Source organism: Misgurnus anguillicaudatus, chromosome 8 (genome assembly GCF_027580225.2).
Source record: "Misgurnus anguillicaudatus chromosome 8, ASM2758022v2, whole genome shotgun sequence".
Taxonomy (NCBI): domain Eukaryota; kingdom Metazoa; phylum Chordata; class Actinopteri; order Cypriniformes; family Cobitidae; genus Misgurnus; species Misgurnus anguillicaudatus.
In genome coordinates this window covers 14,631,923-14,648,911 of record NC_073344.2, presented here as the reverse complement: position 1 = coordinate 14,648,911, position 16,989 = coordinate 14,631,923, and the positions used below count along the sequence as shown (strand labels likewise).

General features: G+C 35.3%; 2 protein-coding genes across 5 annotated transcripts; one reads left to right on the top strand and one right to left on the bottom strand.

The window, feature by feature from the left end:
* The first annotated feature begins 1,228 nt into the window (after window positions 1-1,228).
* Window positions 1,229-2,812, top strand: hdhd3 (haloacid dehalogenase-like hydrolase domain containing 3). The gene is made up of 2 exons (XM_055214049.2): window positions 1,229-1,710; window positions 2,029-2,812. Exons 1-2 carry the CDS (start codon window positions 1,381-1,383, stop codon window positions 2,422-2,424), a joined length of 726 nt encoding a protein of 241 aa, XP_055070024.2. The 5' UTR covers window positions 1,229-1,380; the 3' UTR covers window positions 2,425-2,812.
* A 6,122-nt stretch (window positions 2,813-8,934) lies between these two features.
* On the bottom strand, window positions 8,935-16,698 carry tgfa (transforming growth factor, alpha). Of its 4 annotated transcripts, XR_008646533.2 has the most exons (8): window positions 16,185-16,698; window positions 14,444-14,590; window positions 13,783-13,897; window positions 11,173-11,322; window positions 10,881-10,990; window positions 9,749-9,769; window positions 9,519-9,630; window positions 8,935-9,415 (listed from the first exon to the last, which is right to left on the bottom strand). XR_008646533.2 is itself a non-coding variant. In XM_055214042.2 (7 exons), exons 1-7 carry the CDS (start codon window positions 16,225-16,227, stop codon window positions 9,623-9,625), a joined length of 594 nt encoding a protein of 197 aa, XP_055070017.2. In that variant the 5' UTR covers window positions 16,228-16,698; the 3' UTR covers window positions 8,936-9,622. The 4 variants fall into 4 exon arrangements, 2 of the variants coding, with proteins under 2 accessions (XP_055070017.2, XP_055070018.2); XM_055214042.2 differs by having other exon boundaries at window positions 8,936-9,630; XR_008646534.2 differs by lacking the exon at window positions 9,749-9,769 and having other exon boundaries at window positions 8,937-9,415; window positions 16,185-16,695.
* Between the last annotated feature and the right edge of the window lie 291 nt (window positions 16,699-16,989).

The following is a 16,989-nucleotide window of genomic DNA, read 5'->3' as shown; positions in this document are numbered from 1 at the left end:
GTATGTTTGAGTATTTTACATACATTTCAGTGTCCAAAACATTTATGTTATCTTTACTGCAGCTCAATGTATTGTATTATTTACTGTAAAAAAATGAAACTATATATTTGAATGCTAGACTTGCTTTCAACATGATTTTTTTTTCTTTTAAAGGAAAACCACCGTTTTTCAATATTTTACTATGTTCTTATCTAGACTTAGATGAATAAATACATACCTATCTTATTTCGATGTGTGCATTTGATATTTGGACGGTGCATCGTGAATGTGTTGGCATTTGGCCTGGCCCCATTCATTCCTTAGGATCCAAACAGGGATGATTTGAGTAGCCACCAAACACTTCCATGTGCTCTTTCCCCATACAATATAGTTCTCATTTTTTATCTTTTTTAAAAATCGCCACGTTTTATTTTGTGCCATCATACTTACTCATGTAACTACTCATGTAACAGTCTTTAAATAGGAAAAACATGGAAGTGTTTGGTGGCTTTTGGGTTCATTCCTGTTTGGATCGTGGGAGATGAATGGGGCTGGGCTGGATGCTGGCGCATTTGCGATGCGCTGTTCAAGGAATAGGTGCACACATTGAAAAAAGATAGGTATGTATTCTTCTTAGTTTAGGTAAGAACATAGTAAAATATTGAAAAACTGGTGTTTTCCTTTAAGCCAGAAATTTAAAATAAAATCTTGTTTTTTGTTTCTTCCCAAAGTTTCATTTACATTATTATCTCTAAGCTTTGTTTTTGCAGGAAAACTTAAAATTATCTACCTGGAATGTAATTTGTACATCAAAATGTGATAACGTAAAAGATAAATAATTTTTTAAAATATAAAGAACTGTTTGTTGCTACGGAACCTTTGATCGCTTCATAAATGTTGCACGGACATTTATAACGCCGAACGCATTTACGCTGCTGTAGAAATATAATTGAATAGAAAGGCGAATAGCACTAAATGTGCTGTCAAAATTAAGCTGGGCGCATAGTTGCACACATCGTTTCTAAACACTGTTTATAGAGATTTGCATTTTGTTATAGCAGGTACAAATTATGTTTTGGAATTATACTTAAATAAATAATAGTTTCATATTACAAGTGCTTTCAGCGGCACAAAAGACTCCCCAGAATGTGAATGTTTCTCAACGTGTAATGTGGCTTTTTGAGCCTCCATGCGCCCCCTAGCGTTAAACAACAGTTTGTCTTTTATGATGCACGTAACTTTTCCAAGTATTGTAGTTTTCTGTGATTTTAAGTCTAAGAAACTGTTGACTTTTTAGTGCCTGTGTTGATTGTGTCATTTCTACCATCCGCGCACTAGCGTGATATTTATATAAGTGTGTCGGTTCATTTCCGTTTTACATTATCGTTTCGTTGCAAAGTGATGCGGGGGTCAGTGCGCTGGGTGTTGTGGGATGTGAAGGACACCCTGTTAAAGGTCCGTCGCTCGGTTGGGGAGCAGTACTGTACAGAAGCAGAGCGAGCCGGGCTGAAACTGCCAGCCGCACAGGTAGAAACCGCTTTCAGACAGGCTTACCGACAGCGATCGCATCTCTTTCCCAACTATGGCAGAGCTCAGGGAATGAATAGCCAGAACTGGTGGACTGGACTTGTGAAGGACACTTTTGCACACTGTGGGGTCACTGACCCAGCTGTGCTGGATAGACTGGCCAGCAACCTTTATCATAACTTCTGCGGAGCAGAAAACTGGGAGGTAAACGCACATTTCATTCATAAAATGTATGTCAGTCATCGGAATAGCTTTTTTTGATTGTCTCTAAATATTAATAGTTGTATTCCAATTTTTTGTATTATGCAATTCCTTAACACACCTGTAGAGGGCACTCACTGATTACAAGTGTACAATGACTCTCTAGGCTAATAATTGTCAGTGGATGTCTTTAATTATAATTTAATGACATATCTATCTATGTCTTTCTATACATCTATCCATTCATCCATCCATGTCAATCTCTCTCTCTCTCTTTCTACCTATTCTAATATCCAAAAACTAAATTTTCCTCAACTTCAGGTGTTTTCAGATTCTAATGGCGCTCTGAAGTCCTGCAGCTCTTTGGGATTGAAGCAAGGAATTGTCTCTAACTTTGATAAGCGTTTGGAAGGCATCCTGAGGGAATGTGGACTCCTCGCTCACTTCTCCTTTCATTTGACATCAGAGGAAGCTGGGGTGGCTAAACCAGACCCTGCTATTTTTTCCCAGGCTCTGGTGCGCTGTGCCGTGCCAGCCTCCAGTGTAGCCTATGTCGGGGACCATTACGTGAATGACTACCTGACCTCACGCTCACTGGGCATTCAAGGTTTTCTGCTTGACAGACAAAATCGTCATGGACACCTTGATATCCCCCCTCAGCATAGACTACAGAGCCTAAATGAATTACCAGCACGACTGCAACAGGAAATAGACTGAGTGCTGTGACTGTTAAATATGTAATGTGACGCTGTACCACAAAAACAGTCATAAGTACAGGTTTATTTGTACTGTAGCAAAAGCCAAAAATAAACCTTATGGGTCAAAAAAAAAATTAACGCCAAAAATCAGTCATGATCATGTTCCATGAAGATATTTAGTAAATTTTCTATCAAAACTGTATTTATTATTAGAAATATGTGTTGCTAAGGACTTTGTTTGGACAATAAAAGGAGATTTTCTCAATATTTAGATTATTTTTTGCACCCTCAGATTCTTTTTCCAATAGTTTTATCTTAATCAAATATTGTCCTATCCCAACAAACAATGTAATGGAAAGCTTATTTATTGAGCTTTCAAGTCACATAAAATGCCCATTACATTTTCATTGAACTCTCTTCTGAATTTTGTTGTTTTGTATATTTTGATATACAAAGTAAGATGAAACATCAGACTTATCTAAAAAACTTGTATATTTAAAAAAATATGCTGACTAAAATAGGTTAATGTTTTAGGGGTGCATGGTGTGCCTTATTCATGTCAGCCCATCATCAAATAATTTATAAAACTATTATGAACACATTAAGCGAGGTAATTTTATGGATTAATAAATAAGAAAATAATAATTCTAAATTGAGATATGTTATCTTTTAAGTCTAGGACATGGCACACACTTGTTTTTATTTTCTTGTTTCTGTGGTTGAAAATTTCTCCACCTTACAATGCGATAGTTACTAAATTCAACCTTCCTTTTTTACTTTGTTAACCAAACAAATCTCAGAGAATCTCCAGTAATACACTTTAAGACCATAAGATTATGAGACAAAAACGAAATCCAACAGTATATCCGTAGACTGCCGATATGGGTGATTCTCGCGAAATTAGACTTATGAGGTGTCATGAAACATTTTGATAAAAAAGTAAATGCAAAGTAAAAGTATCAAAATATGAAGCATACAGTTACGAACATCTCTTCGTGTACTATTTTGCACATGATTTCAAATGATATCATACAAACCAATTTTGTTGTTTTTTCCACATTTAAGGGAAAAAAAATTCATTACCGCAACTTGTCCATGACTGGATTTGGGTTCTTTGACATGGAAATATTTATAATGAAAAAATCTAAAAAATAAAAGCTTCAGGGCATGTTAATCTATAAACATTTACAGTAAAGAAACATGTGGTATTTGGTGATCATTGGTAAATGTAGAGACAATAATAAGGAATATAAATGTGTCCGAGACCAATTTTCTCATCCTCCGCAACAATTTTCAATCATCGTTTAAGCCCTCAAGGAACTAACATTTTCAAAAAAAAAAAATGTTGGAAGGGACATAATTGACTGGGACACTCAAGATGGCTACCAAGCAGTTCTTATTTTTTCTCTCCAGATAAAAGTTGAAATTTTGTTTGTCATAGTACCTAGACAACTTTTTAGTTCTCATTACCGAAACATGAGTTCGTAAATGCATATATTTAATGTAATATCATGTTGCGGTAATGATAATCTTTTAATAACGATAATCTAAGAAATGTAAATAATTCTATAGGAAACTTTTTTAAATCCTCTAAAAATAATGGTTATAGTAAGTTCAGACCTTAATCTGATTTCAATGGCTTTTTAAAAAAAAATCTGATGCGGGACACCTTCTAAGTCTGGATTTTGTGAGAATCACCCATATGTGTTTCGATACAGATGGGAGAGATCCTGTTGGGTAAAATCACTTAACCCTAATACCCAAATACTCTTATTCCTTTCCATCTGCTCTAACACATACCAGCTATGCCTACAAAACAATACATTGGGATGGAAATTAAAGGAAATAAAAATCATTTAGCTCTTTAGTTAAAGTGCAGGAACATCATAGAAGATTATACAAAGAGGGCAAACATGTTTGCATGCTTTGCTCATCTTTGAATTACAGAATCACTGTTCTCTTCAATTCTATAAGCTTGTTGTGTTTCTTATAGGAGTTCACTCAGCAGTGTGCCTAAAACAAAGCTGGCTTTAGAGGCTCAGCCTGTCGGCTATGAGGGACTGTGCTGCAATCCGATAGAAAACCTTAATGGGATTGGCAATGACAGCAGATCGTGACAGGGAAAAGAAAGGGAGAGGAAATTGAGGTTAAAAAAAGAGGGAAACCATTATAGACAAAAGCATACGGATATATGAAATTATTGATGCTATCACACTAAACTATTAAATACATGTTTTGAGTTGTAAAGAATAATGGGGAGAGTATTAAAGCTTAAAGGGACACTCCACATTTTTTGAAAATATTATCATTTTTGATTTTTACCGTTTTGGAATCCATTCAGCTGATCTCCGGGTCTGGCGGTACCCCTTTTAGCATAGCTTAGCACAATCTATTGATTCTGATTAGACCATTAGCATCGCCCTCAAGAATAACCGAAAATAGTCCTCTTAGTAACTTTCAATAGCAAGGGACTATTTTCGGGCACTGTATAATATCATTGTGCCTCCTGTAGCAATCTTATGGCAGCAAAGTCCTTGATTATTACACCAGAATGAGAGTATAGTTCCTAGCCATATCTACCTAGAAAATTGTAATATTTTAATTTTCCGTCGGTCTTAGTACACTGAAAATTTTTTTTGAATTTAATCAATTTTTTAAGGTAAGTGGTTGCAATCAATTTATTTAAGCTACATTTAAACAAAAAAGATTAGTAAAGTAAAATAAAATATAAAACTTTTGTTTAAATGTAAATAAATTGATTGCAACCACTTACCTTAAAAAAATGATTAAATTCAATGATTTTTTTTTTCAGTGTACATGATGTAACTACAGAAGAGTCAAGTTTTAAATAGGAAACATTTCAAAACTCTTTGGTTATTTTTCAGCGTGATGCTAATGGTCTAATTAAATTTAATGGATTGTGCTAAGCTATGCTAAAAGTGGTAGCGCCAGACCCGGAGATCAGCTGAATGGATTCCAAAACAGTAAAAATCAAATGTTTAACTCTAGAGTGTTCCTTAAAGAGGCAAAGACAAATGAACACTAAAAACAAGTAAACTTTGTGTAGTGTCCACCACACTTGCACTTTACATTACATACTCACTCATGCATGAACTTTCTTGATCTCTAGTGCCTTCCTCACAAAAGGTTTAACCAAACAAACAAAATAAATAAATAAATAAATAAACTGGCAAGTAAAAGGAGCTAAGCATTTCCTCTAGCAAAAACAGCACTCCAGCAGAATTTTCTTTGTTTAGTAGTGCCCGAGGTTTTCCGGTTTTACATTTCCAGTTTTTATTGGACCTTCTTGAAATACTTTTCTACGATAAAAGATGCACATGGATAGAAAGCCTTAGAAAAAAAATGATATTTTTGCAAACATTGTGTCCTTTGTGTTCAGCTCAACTGGTAGAGGATTGCATTACCAGCATAAAAGGTCAAGGGTTCGATTTCCAGGGAATAAACTTTAAGTCTGCCAAATGCATAAATATGATGTAAATGCAAAGAGAATAAGAATGGCTGATGTCATGGCTGGGTTTAATTCATACACTCTTAAAAATAAATATGCAAAATTTTTTTAAAAGTTCATAGAAGAGGAAGCTTAATTTTTAAGAGTGCAAGGAATACATCCAAAATCGATTTAAATAAAAAAGAAAAAAATGAGTCAACTCCAAAATCTGCAGCATTTAAGTGTTATTTGGAAAAATATGTAAACTTAAACAGATCAAAAACAGACATCATACAGTCATGTGAGAGACGTAGTGGAATCCCCCATTCTTTACAATTTCAATACGTCTACATGCTTGACTGACGATAAGTGAGTCAATAGAAAACAACTCATTCTCCATATACAATCAAAATAATTTTCCCACACTATTTACAAAGCCTTGTTAATGCATGAAACAACAGAATTTAAAGAGAAAGACATGCTGACAATGAATCAAATAAAGAAGATGTTTTTCAGCTGTTTTGTCGGCCAGTAAACAGCTAACCACGGTAAGTTTAAATGGGAGTCAGTTGGAAGAAAAAGCAAGAGATGAAACACTGAGCATCATCTTTGCTGTAAAGCACAATTCTGAACATCCATTTATCTATAACATCATCAGGGATGACTGAAATTTCATGTCTGGAAATTATGCAATTAAACAATTCACTTCAAAATACCCAATGCATCCAATTATTTTAACATTTTAAATCAAAGTCTTCTTATACAGAAAAAAATTGTTCTTTGTTGATTATAATAAATTACATTTCATCCTTTAACATTAACACTCTTATTCATCTTTTCTTTTTAATCACTTCATCTCTATCTCATTTAACAACTAAATATTCATGTATTACCATACAACCAATCCAATTTAGTTATTTACATAAATCAACTGATTAATTAATATTAAGTAGCACACTATGATCAGCCAAATTCAAAAATAAATAAACATTGATATATACATTTCAACCAATGCCTTTAACCTAAACATTCATTTACAAAGATGACAACTCAAGGGTCATCTTGATCTCCATGGTAAACAAAATGTTGGATTAGTCACATAGATTAATCCTCTCCGACCTACAAGGACTTTTGGGATCATTCTGTCAAATTCTCGAAACGCCACACAGTGATCAAACTTCATCACTTGCTTACATCATCTGAACATGATATAAGATGGTCAAAACAGACCAAATTATTGCTCACATTTTCTGTGCTGGACCAATCATTTGCCAATTTTGAATTGGGTTAGATTGTAAAGCGCCTATAGTAGCAAATGTTTATTTGGCCCAGCATATTATTTAAACAACTGTAGTTGTTAAAGACTGTATAAATAGTAAAGTTTTATAAATACCTCTGAAATACATTTATAAGGGACAACGCCTTATGTTTTCTTACATGAGATTATTGACAAAAGCACAGGGACAGGTTAGACAACAATAACAAAATAACATATAGTTTAAAATATTGAAGTGTAAAGCTTCTATATATATTGCATAATAATTCGACGTTGATAAAAGTTAAGCGTCACATTGATTATACTTTTATGGCAGGTTTTGAGACTCTGTATGTGTGCCATCTGTGAAAAACATGCATGGTGTTTATGATGTTAAAGTGAGAGAGTTATGCCCTTAAAGATACAGTGACGTATTTAAAGATGCACTTTAGGTTTAAAAATAATTTACAGAAATAATCATAATTTCTCCATCAGGGTTGTAAAACATTACTAAAGTGTCCATTTAAAGGTAACTGTATTGATACTGTGTTTGAAACTGTGCACAGTGAAATATTACGTGATCATACGCACCCAATCTTTCCAAAGTGAACATGCATTATATTAAAATCGTGATGTCATGTGATGTCGTACAGTTGCTAAATATAGTGATCAAACAGAGTCTCCCAAGATCGTACAATGTTGACACACACCTTTAAACGTCAACACACTCTTTTTATACTATGCAAACAAACACAATTTTTGTGCATGAACATACTGTGTGAAATTTGTGAATATATGCATAACTCAACAAGTTACATGTCATAAATGTGCATTTCAATAACAGCAAATGCTTTGATAAAAACATAAAAACTGAATTTCTTTAAAAGTAAAAAAGTGTAAATATTACTATTAGTCCCTAAAGTTGACTTTAGTCTCTCATGCTTGCTGTTAATCTCTGGAAATGATTTATGATTCCTCATTATTATTATTATTATTATTATTATAAAGAGATTGAGTTAAAAGAAATTGGCAAACGCTTTGGTAGGTCTAATATATGCTGTCTGCCAGCCAATATATGCTCTAATATATGCTAATTAATATCTCATTCTTAAAGGGACATTTCACTCTCTTTGAAAACACGCTCACCCTCCAGCTCCCCCAGAGCCAAACATTTGTTTCTTACCATTTTGGAATCCATTCAGCCGATCTCCGGGTCTGACGTTAGCACTTTTAGCATAGCTTAGCACAATCCATTGAATCTGATTAGACCAATAGCATCGCACTAAACAATAACTAAAGAGTTTCAATATTTTTTCTATTTAAAACTTGACTCTTCTGTAGTAACAACGTGATTTTCTGGGCAGATATGGCTAGGAACTATACTCTCTAATATATTCTGGTGTAATAATCAAGGACTTTTACTGCTGTAACATAGCTGCAGCAGGCGTAGTGATACTACGCACCGCCCGAAAATAGTCCCCTTGGTTACTTTCAATAGCAGGGGACTATTTTCAGGCAGTGCGTAATATCATTATGCCTGCTGCAGCCATGTTACATCACCAAAGTCCTTGATTATAACGCCAGAATGAGAGTATAGTTCCTAACCATATCTGCCTAGAAAATCGCAACTTTTAATTTTCTGTCGGTCTTAGTACACGATGTAACTACAGAAGAGTCAAGTTTTAAATAGGAAAAATATCGAAACTCTTTGGTTATTTTTTGCGCGATGCTAACGGTCTAATCAGATTCAATGGATTGTGCTAAGCTATGCTAAAAGGGCTAGCGCCAGACCCGGATATCAGCTGAATGGATTCCAACGGTAAGAATCAAATGTTTAACTCTAGGGGAGCTAGAAAATGACAACACCCTCAAAAAAAGTGGAGTTTCCCTTTAATCTCCCATTCTTTAACCATGGAATGTGATAAAATGTGATATTAAAATCTACATATTAAACTAAGTTTTAGTGCATTTTACATCCCGTTACACCATGTTACACACAAGAGTGATTTCATATACAATTGTGGTATTTAAAAAAAACAAAAATTGGGAGAATATTGAGGGTTTAGCTCTGTTAGTAAGAATGATTTGTTTAAAACCTGTCATAGTTTCACTTCTGAATCAGCTGATCTTGTATATATATCAGCTTGTCTTTATATTAATGTATACTGAATGAATTCTGATTCTGGTCACTCCATTAGGATTAAAAATCATCCAGACATGTAATTGAGTTCCAAGTTGCTTTTTCTGAGTTCTTCTGTCAAGAGTCCTCAGATTTTGAGTCACATCTTTGTTAAGTTCTTGTAATTGCTGTTGTCCAAAAAAAACGTTTTGCATTGCAAAAGTTCAATTTTTGCTTTGCGTTTTCCCATTGCCCAAACTGAAATGCTCTCAATATTGAGTGAGTCTGTACCTTGAAAAAGCCGCCACGGTCTTGTCGAGTGGTAAGGTGGAACATATCAGGGAAAGATTTCTTATGAAGCTTTTCAAGCAAATGTCTGGGCTCCAGAAAACACGTCAAACCACTGCATGGGAAAGAATAAACAGAAGGTTGATGTGGTGACAGACACAATATTTCTACCTTCTAAAAATAAAGACACAGAGGGCTTTGTTAAGATACACTAAGGCATCACAAAATTGTACCTTCTGTGTAAGGAACATTTCCTGATGAGATGAGAAGAAAGACGTGAACGAGAAAATCGACAAAAAAATACACATTGTAAAGAATCGTTCATTCAAACAATACACAATATTTAACTTTAACCCGATGACATGCAAGTTAAAATGTTATCATGAAGACACTGACATGGTTCTACTAAACAATTTGAAATGTCTGACAATTCTGTCTAAATATTTAACGAACATCCTCTAGACAAATTAAATTAAAGGTCTGTCAACAAGAAGCACTGTGACGAGGCTGATACCGATGACAGATTATCTGTCTGAACAAAATACCAACAATTCCATTCTAATTGTATAATTCTTTTGAGGAATATAGAGCCCCTCTTGACACATGAGTAAGCCGGGCTCACATTACAAGATTATCGGTTCCCGAGAATCAGAGAGAAAATCGGGCCTCGATTGGTGCCGATGTTTAGCTCTCAGATTATCATGTAATGTGTGACGTTTACAGTTCAAATCTTACACATCCCAACGTTATTTTTTAGCGCAATGCTAGTGGTCTAATCAGATTCAATGGATTGTGCTAAGCTATGCTAAAAGTGGTAGCGCCAGACCCTGAGATCAGCTGAATGGATTCCAAAACGGTAAAAATCAAATGTTTAATTCTAGGGGAGCTGGACAATTAGTATATTTTAGTAAATATCTGTCAAGATTCCGTGTGTGTACTACAACCTACGGCCAAATATAACCTTGATATTACATTAATACTGACGGAGTAAGATCATGTCAAAGTCAAAGCCTGAAATCAATGATTGAAAATAAAGCACTGATGCTCCTAATCTCATAATAAGAGGGTGAGACTTAGCCTGAATTTTATCGGCATGCTGACAAATGTCTATGAAGATTTGTGTTATACGCACAATACAAAATAAAGACTTAGCATCCCTATGACTCTCATGTTCAGATAAAATCTTAGGGCAGAGTGACAACAGCTTATGTCATTGAGCAAAGACAATTAAAAGTTAAAGGCCTCACGCATATGCTGGTCTCACTATGCGTTCACCCCCTACCATTTATCATAATTAGACACTGCATGACACTTAACACTTGAACATCCAGCTCAGCAAAACATGGAAACACAGCACCAAATTACCCGTTTCTGCGTGACAGCAGGGCGTCCCGCCCGTCAGAATACTACTAGGCTTCTCCGACCAACACCAGATGGTGTTACATCGCCCACAACCTCCACGTCTCCACCAACAACTGCAGAGATTATGTGTGAAGTTCACAAATGACCTCTTTCTCATTACACAACAATTTAAACAAATCTATTCATAGAAAGCATCAACTCTTTCTTTGAGGAAATAAGCTCAATTTAACATTCATAAAGACTTTGTAAGCATGTGATCTTTTCAGTAAGGTCACTACATAAAGGTGAGTCTTACTTTAGTAAAGTGCAGAGTAGCATTAGCAGTACGCTGCCCACCACACACATCACCAGCATGGTAGCCACAGTCTGCTGCCTGTGATTGGACGCCACCACTGCCAAGAGGTCTGCATGTTCACAGCGCATACCCATGAAGCCAGGGTGACAACTAAACACACACACACAGGTGCAATTTATTCAATGGTCAGTAAGTATTAAAATATGCACTGCAAAATTTTGAATTAAATTTACAAGTAAATATTAGAAACTACTACATTGTACATGTGAATGTGAGCGTTTTCAGATTAGAATTAAGTCATTGTGTCAAATTTACCCACATAAGTGCACAGAAAAGTTACAATTAGGAATTTATCCAAGTAAGTCGGGAGCAGATTGTGTGTCAGTCCGTTTAGTCTTGTTCATACCAAAAAACTTTTTTTGTGAATGAAGTCTGACTGAAATCTTGGTCAATGTTTTCATAAATCTACATAAAATGTATGACTTCATACAGAAATGTTCTGACTGTCTGCCAGTGTGTTGCACACAGCTACTTAAATACTAAAAGTTAAGGGGGTCGCACACCGGCCGCGCAGCTCAGCATTGCGTCGAGTCACGTCTAGAACGACTCACAGGTATCGTAAATCGGAAGTGCCCATTAAATAGCGCGAGCTTCGTCAGATAGGGTCTACTTCAAAATGCAAAATATACGTTAGCAGCCAATGTTAATCGTTAATGATTTGGGACAAATATGATGTTATTTAATGTTAAACTATGCGAGTGGCGCGACTTCTTGAGTCGTAGCTGGGCGGCGCGGACAGGCATCACCTGTCGGCGCCGGTGTGCGTATACTCATAGAAAGCAATGTGTTCAAGTTTTTTAGAACGACGCAGCGCTGAGCTGCATGTCCTGTGTGCGACCCCCTTTAGTGTCCTAAATATTTGCTCTTCAAACTTTAAAGGGAAAGTTCACCCAAAAATGAAAATTCTGTCATAATTTTTTCATCCTCATGTTGTTTTAAGTATGAATTGCTTTTTTTCTGATGAACACAAAATATGATATTTTGAGAAATGATGATAAGCACACAGAGATTGTAACCATTGACTTCCATAGTAGAAAAAACAAGTACAATGGAATTTAATAGGTACCATCAACTGTCTGCTTACTTACCATCATTTAATAAAATATTTTCATCATCATTTATCACAATACTTCCATAATATTTGTTTTCCTACTATGGAAGTCAACGGCTACAATCAGCTGTGCATTACCATCATTTATCAAAATATCCCTTACAGGAAAACGACATGAATTTGTGAACAACATCAATTTCACATGTGAAAAATCATGGGTGCTCAAATGTGTGTTTTTGGAACATTTTTGTGTGAATCCCATGTGAAACACATGTGCATAATGTGGTGACAATTTTTTTTACATGTAATCACGTTTCACATGGGATTCACACAAAAATGTTCCAAAAACACACATTTCACATGAATTTGCACATGTGACTTTTCTGTAGGGGATCTTCCTTGGTGTTCATCAGACAAAAATAAATGAATACGGATTTAGAACAATATGAGGATGAGAAAATTATGACAGAATTTTCATTTTTGGGTGAACTATCCCTTTAACACCTATTGGTATGAATGATGCCAAATCTGATGCTAGAATGTGACAATTTTAAATTTCCTCTCTTATATATTTTTTGATCAAATTTATAGAAAAATTTGAGGGTATCCCTTTAGGGGACGATACTAGTGATAGACCGATATATTGCTGCGTCTGATATTTGGATTTGTTTTATTATCGGCCAATAAATCTTTTCAATCGGCCAGAAAATTTCTCTTGCTTAAATTTGTTTGTTTTTTTGTAATGAAAAGACACTCAGTGTCACTCAATGTAAGTCTGACTGACAGTAAAACAGTGACTGCTCATTCGAGGGGCGCTAATTCATGTCATGTGTGTTGCTTGCGTTTTCGAAATGTGTGTTTGTTGCGTCATGTAAACCATGTGCATCACGTGTTTTGTCAAAATAAGTGCATACGCGTCAAAACCGTTAAAGATAAAAAAAGACGCTCACGTTAACAAAATACACGCAAGACACTCCCTTAACAGTAAACTCTGATTCCGCATGAGATTATGCGAGTATCTGGCAAACGCGAGCGTCTCTTTTATCATAAACCCTTTAGACGTGTCTGCAGCAGGCACTTATTTCGACAAGACACGTGATGCACACAGGATCTCTCGATGCACAAAACACATATTTTGAAAAAAGGAATCGCACACATGACGGGCTACATACAAGTTGTGATGAACTTTGCACCGAGCGCCCTCGAAAAAAGAAGTCACCGGCCGCCAATGCGGTAAAATGATCAATCATTATTAAATTTTTAACATGACTTAATGTTGTGTCACACTGATTCAACACACTTATTCAAACAGTACCATGTACTATGTAACAGTACTATGATTAATAATGTTTATAGTAATTTAAAAGGTATATTTATAAATATTATGAATAACAAATGTTTATGTAGTTTTACCAATTTTGTTGGTGATTAATACCATTTGTTGATACTTTTGCAAGATATATAGTGTGGGATCTTTACGTTCAGTGTTTTGGACTCACACACAAGCAGGCGTTTCCTCCAGGATGAGAAAGCGGCACGTGCCGTGGAAACAGAACTGGCTGTGGGAGTCGGGGCAGTCATCAAAGTGAGAGTGAACTGCAGCTGCTATAAACTCTTCAAGCAGAAAATAAAGAGATTTTAGTGGATTTTGCAGATGTCTTAAGACAGATTCATCACTAGTTATGCGATCAATTTCTATTTTGTCATCTGTATAAATGGCACCTTCTATCACCTTTCAGGGTATACAAGATTAAAACAAAATTCTTAAAAAAATAATTACAATTTTCATAATTGTACGCTCTATCTGCAGAGTGATTTACAATGATGCTCATCATACAGTTTCCATCCAAAAAAAATGTAAATCCCATAATTACATGCATGACCTCTGAAATTACCCTGGGGAAAAATGTTTTGATAAAGCACAGCGTGGTATTACAGCACTACTGTGATCTTAATAACTTGATGAAGTTACAGAATGATAAACAAAACCTGTTATCTTTGTGTAAGCAACCAGGATGCCCAACAGTGACAATCAAACTCTGATGCTACACCAAATGTTGGTATCGTGAAAATCTTTTGAAAGCATTTTTGTTGTGACCTATTCAGATTTATTACCCTGTTTAACCGAGCCAAGCGTGAAGGAAAGATAACAGATCTTACTTCTGACACGTGTAGTGGTAGATGTAGTCGTCGTGGTGCTTGTGGTGCTTGATGTGGTTGTGATGGTTGTTGTTGTTGTGGTGGTGGTTGCAATGGTTGTAGTTGAGGTAGAATTTTCTTGCACCTGCCCATATGTAAAAAGAGAGCCTACGGACACAACACACACACACACACACACATTAAAAATCATGAAACATTAAAAAATACTTAAACAGCACAAAAATAGGACGTCACCAAAATTACAGTTACACATCTAACATTACGAACCCCTTACCCAAATGTGAAAATGATGTTCCAACAAAATGAACAAATGCAAGACACAAAATAAATACAGTAAAAGAAAAACAGCGGAGTACCAGCATCACACAAGAGAGACAGGTTTGAGTGGCATATAGTGTACACATATGAGAACTAGCTACCTAAAGCCCACTTGCTTTACAGATCACTTAAAATGTCATTGAGCAAGAGTGGGAGTTTATGACCTTCAGGCTATTCTGAGAACTGCTACGGACAACGACTGTGTTAAGATAAATTAAAGTGGATTTGTGATGCGGATTTTAATCACATCCACATCTCCGTACACAATGTGATAGTAGCAGAGGACAATACACTTTACCTTTTACATGCAATGCCAAAAGGTCATGTTATGGTCCCACAGCTTTCCTCAAAGCAACCACAAAACCTGACTCACAAAGTGTGTTAACATCAGATGTTATTTTCCATCTCTTATTATTTAAAAGAATAACTGGAGTACAGAGCTAAAGTGCTTACATCCAATGACATAACAGTGATGCTGTGTGGGACCACAGTAACCACTATAAAATGAATACTGAAACACTTTAAAGAGAGATCCCTTCAATGAGACCTTTAAATAAAACTTAAATATCTATGGGCAGGACACCTGTGTCCATAAAGAACAATTCAGTCAAGGAGCGTCTGGCTGTGACGCACTATATATAAATATATTTGTTTACTATCTGTGTGGAAGGACAATGCCATTACCAGCAAGGGAATCCCATGAAGACAAACTAAAAAAAACTTTGATTTAATCAGACTTTGTAGCTTTACTACAGCAATAAACTTCCCTTTAAACAAAAAGCAATACTCATAGTCTCAAATTGAACAAGTCCCTTTGATGAACCTGAGCCTGAGATATGAATGTGCTTTCATTAATGAAGAAAAACAATATAGGATGAATGTTATAGAATACTACTATATTTAAACTAAGCTCACTTAACCTTGTTAGAGCTTGACTACTGAGCCAGAGGAATATAGCAAGCTAACCAAAGAAACTAATGCGTATTTCCTGTACTGTTATAAAAAAAAAACATATATAAAAACACTAACAGGGCATTATGATAATAGTCTCATTACATCAGATAACTTGGGAGGCATTATAACAAAGCAGAAGATTATTTTGTATCCAAGTTTTTTAATAGTAAGGATAAGAATTTAAAATGTTGGATGTGATGAGAATGGCTCTTGTGATGCTCGAAAACAAATCATAAAACTGATACAAAATTAATGTTAATTATCACAAATAATTCATATAAAATGTATTAAAAACTTTTTATTAAGTTCACATCCTACGTGCCTCAAAACTAGTATTGTGTAAATTTGAAAAATATAAATTATTTTGGAATGCCAACGCCTTTATATGTCATTTTCATGTTCATTTGTGAACATAGAAAACGAGAAAATCCCAATTTTTAAATAATTATTTAAAATCAAATGTACTTACCGGTGAGAAGGAATATTGTATCCCAAAAAGCACGATACATCATTATAAGGCTTTTCTGTGACTTCTTGGTCAGGGATTCGTAGCGACTCTTATATTAATTTAATAATAACTAATTTCTCTTGGTCAACATAGATGAAGGCACGCCAGTATTCTCGAGTAACCGAAATCTCTAGTAGTCCGTTGCGTTTGTAAGAAATCTGACTTCCATGGTTAAAATGTTTGTATTTTTCGTCGTAGTTTCATTGTCTGCTCGACACAAGACGCCACGCGTGGATCCAGGTATTTTAAACTTGACGTCAAGTTGACCAACGGTGCGCTCCTCCTTACCACAGTCTTAAAATACAGCTATAATGTTTTGTTTACTTGTAATTTTGTAACTTTGCTTAAGCTAACGATAAACAGACAAGCAAGCGACACTGATGACTACAGTTATGTTTTAGAAACCACTCTAACGTATCTAGGTCCCCTCCACACCCCTGCCCTGTCATCTTTAGGTGAGTTCGACTTCATGCAGCGCTGCGCAGACCGTTCGAACAATGACATCACAGTCTCAATTCCAAGACTGGGCTTTTGACTGACTCTCGCGATAATTTAATGTTTTCTGCGCAGCGCATGTTTGTTTCCAGATTTCCTATAATACATTTGCTTGAATGTATTAACATAACATGAATTTTATTATAGCAACATTTATTTATTTTATAGCAACATTTATTTTATTATAGCAACATTTAACATTTTAGATGTTTAAAACCGTGTCCAAAATAAATGTGTAGATTAAGTGGAAAATGTTTGTGTTACACTTTTG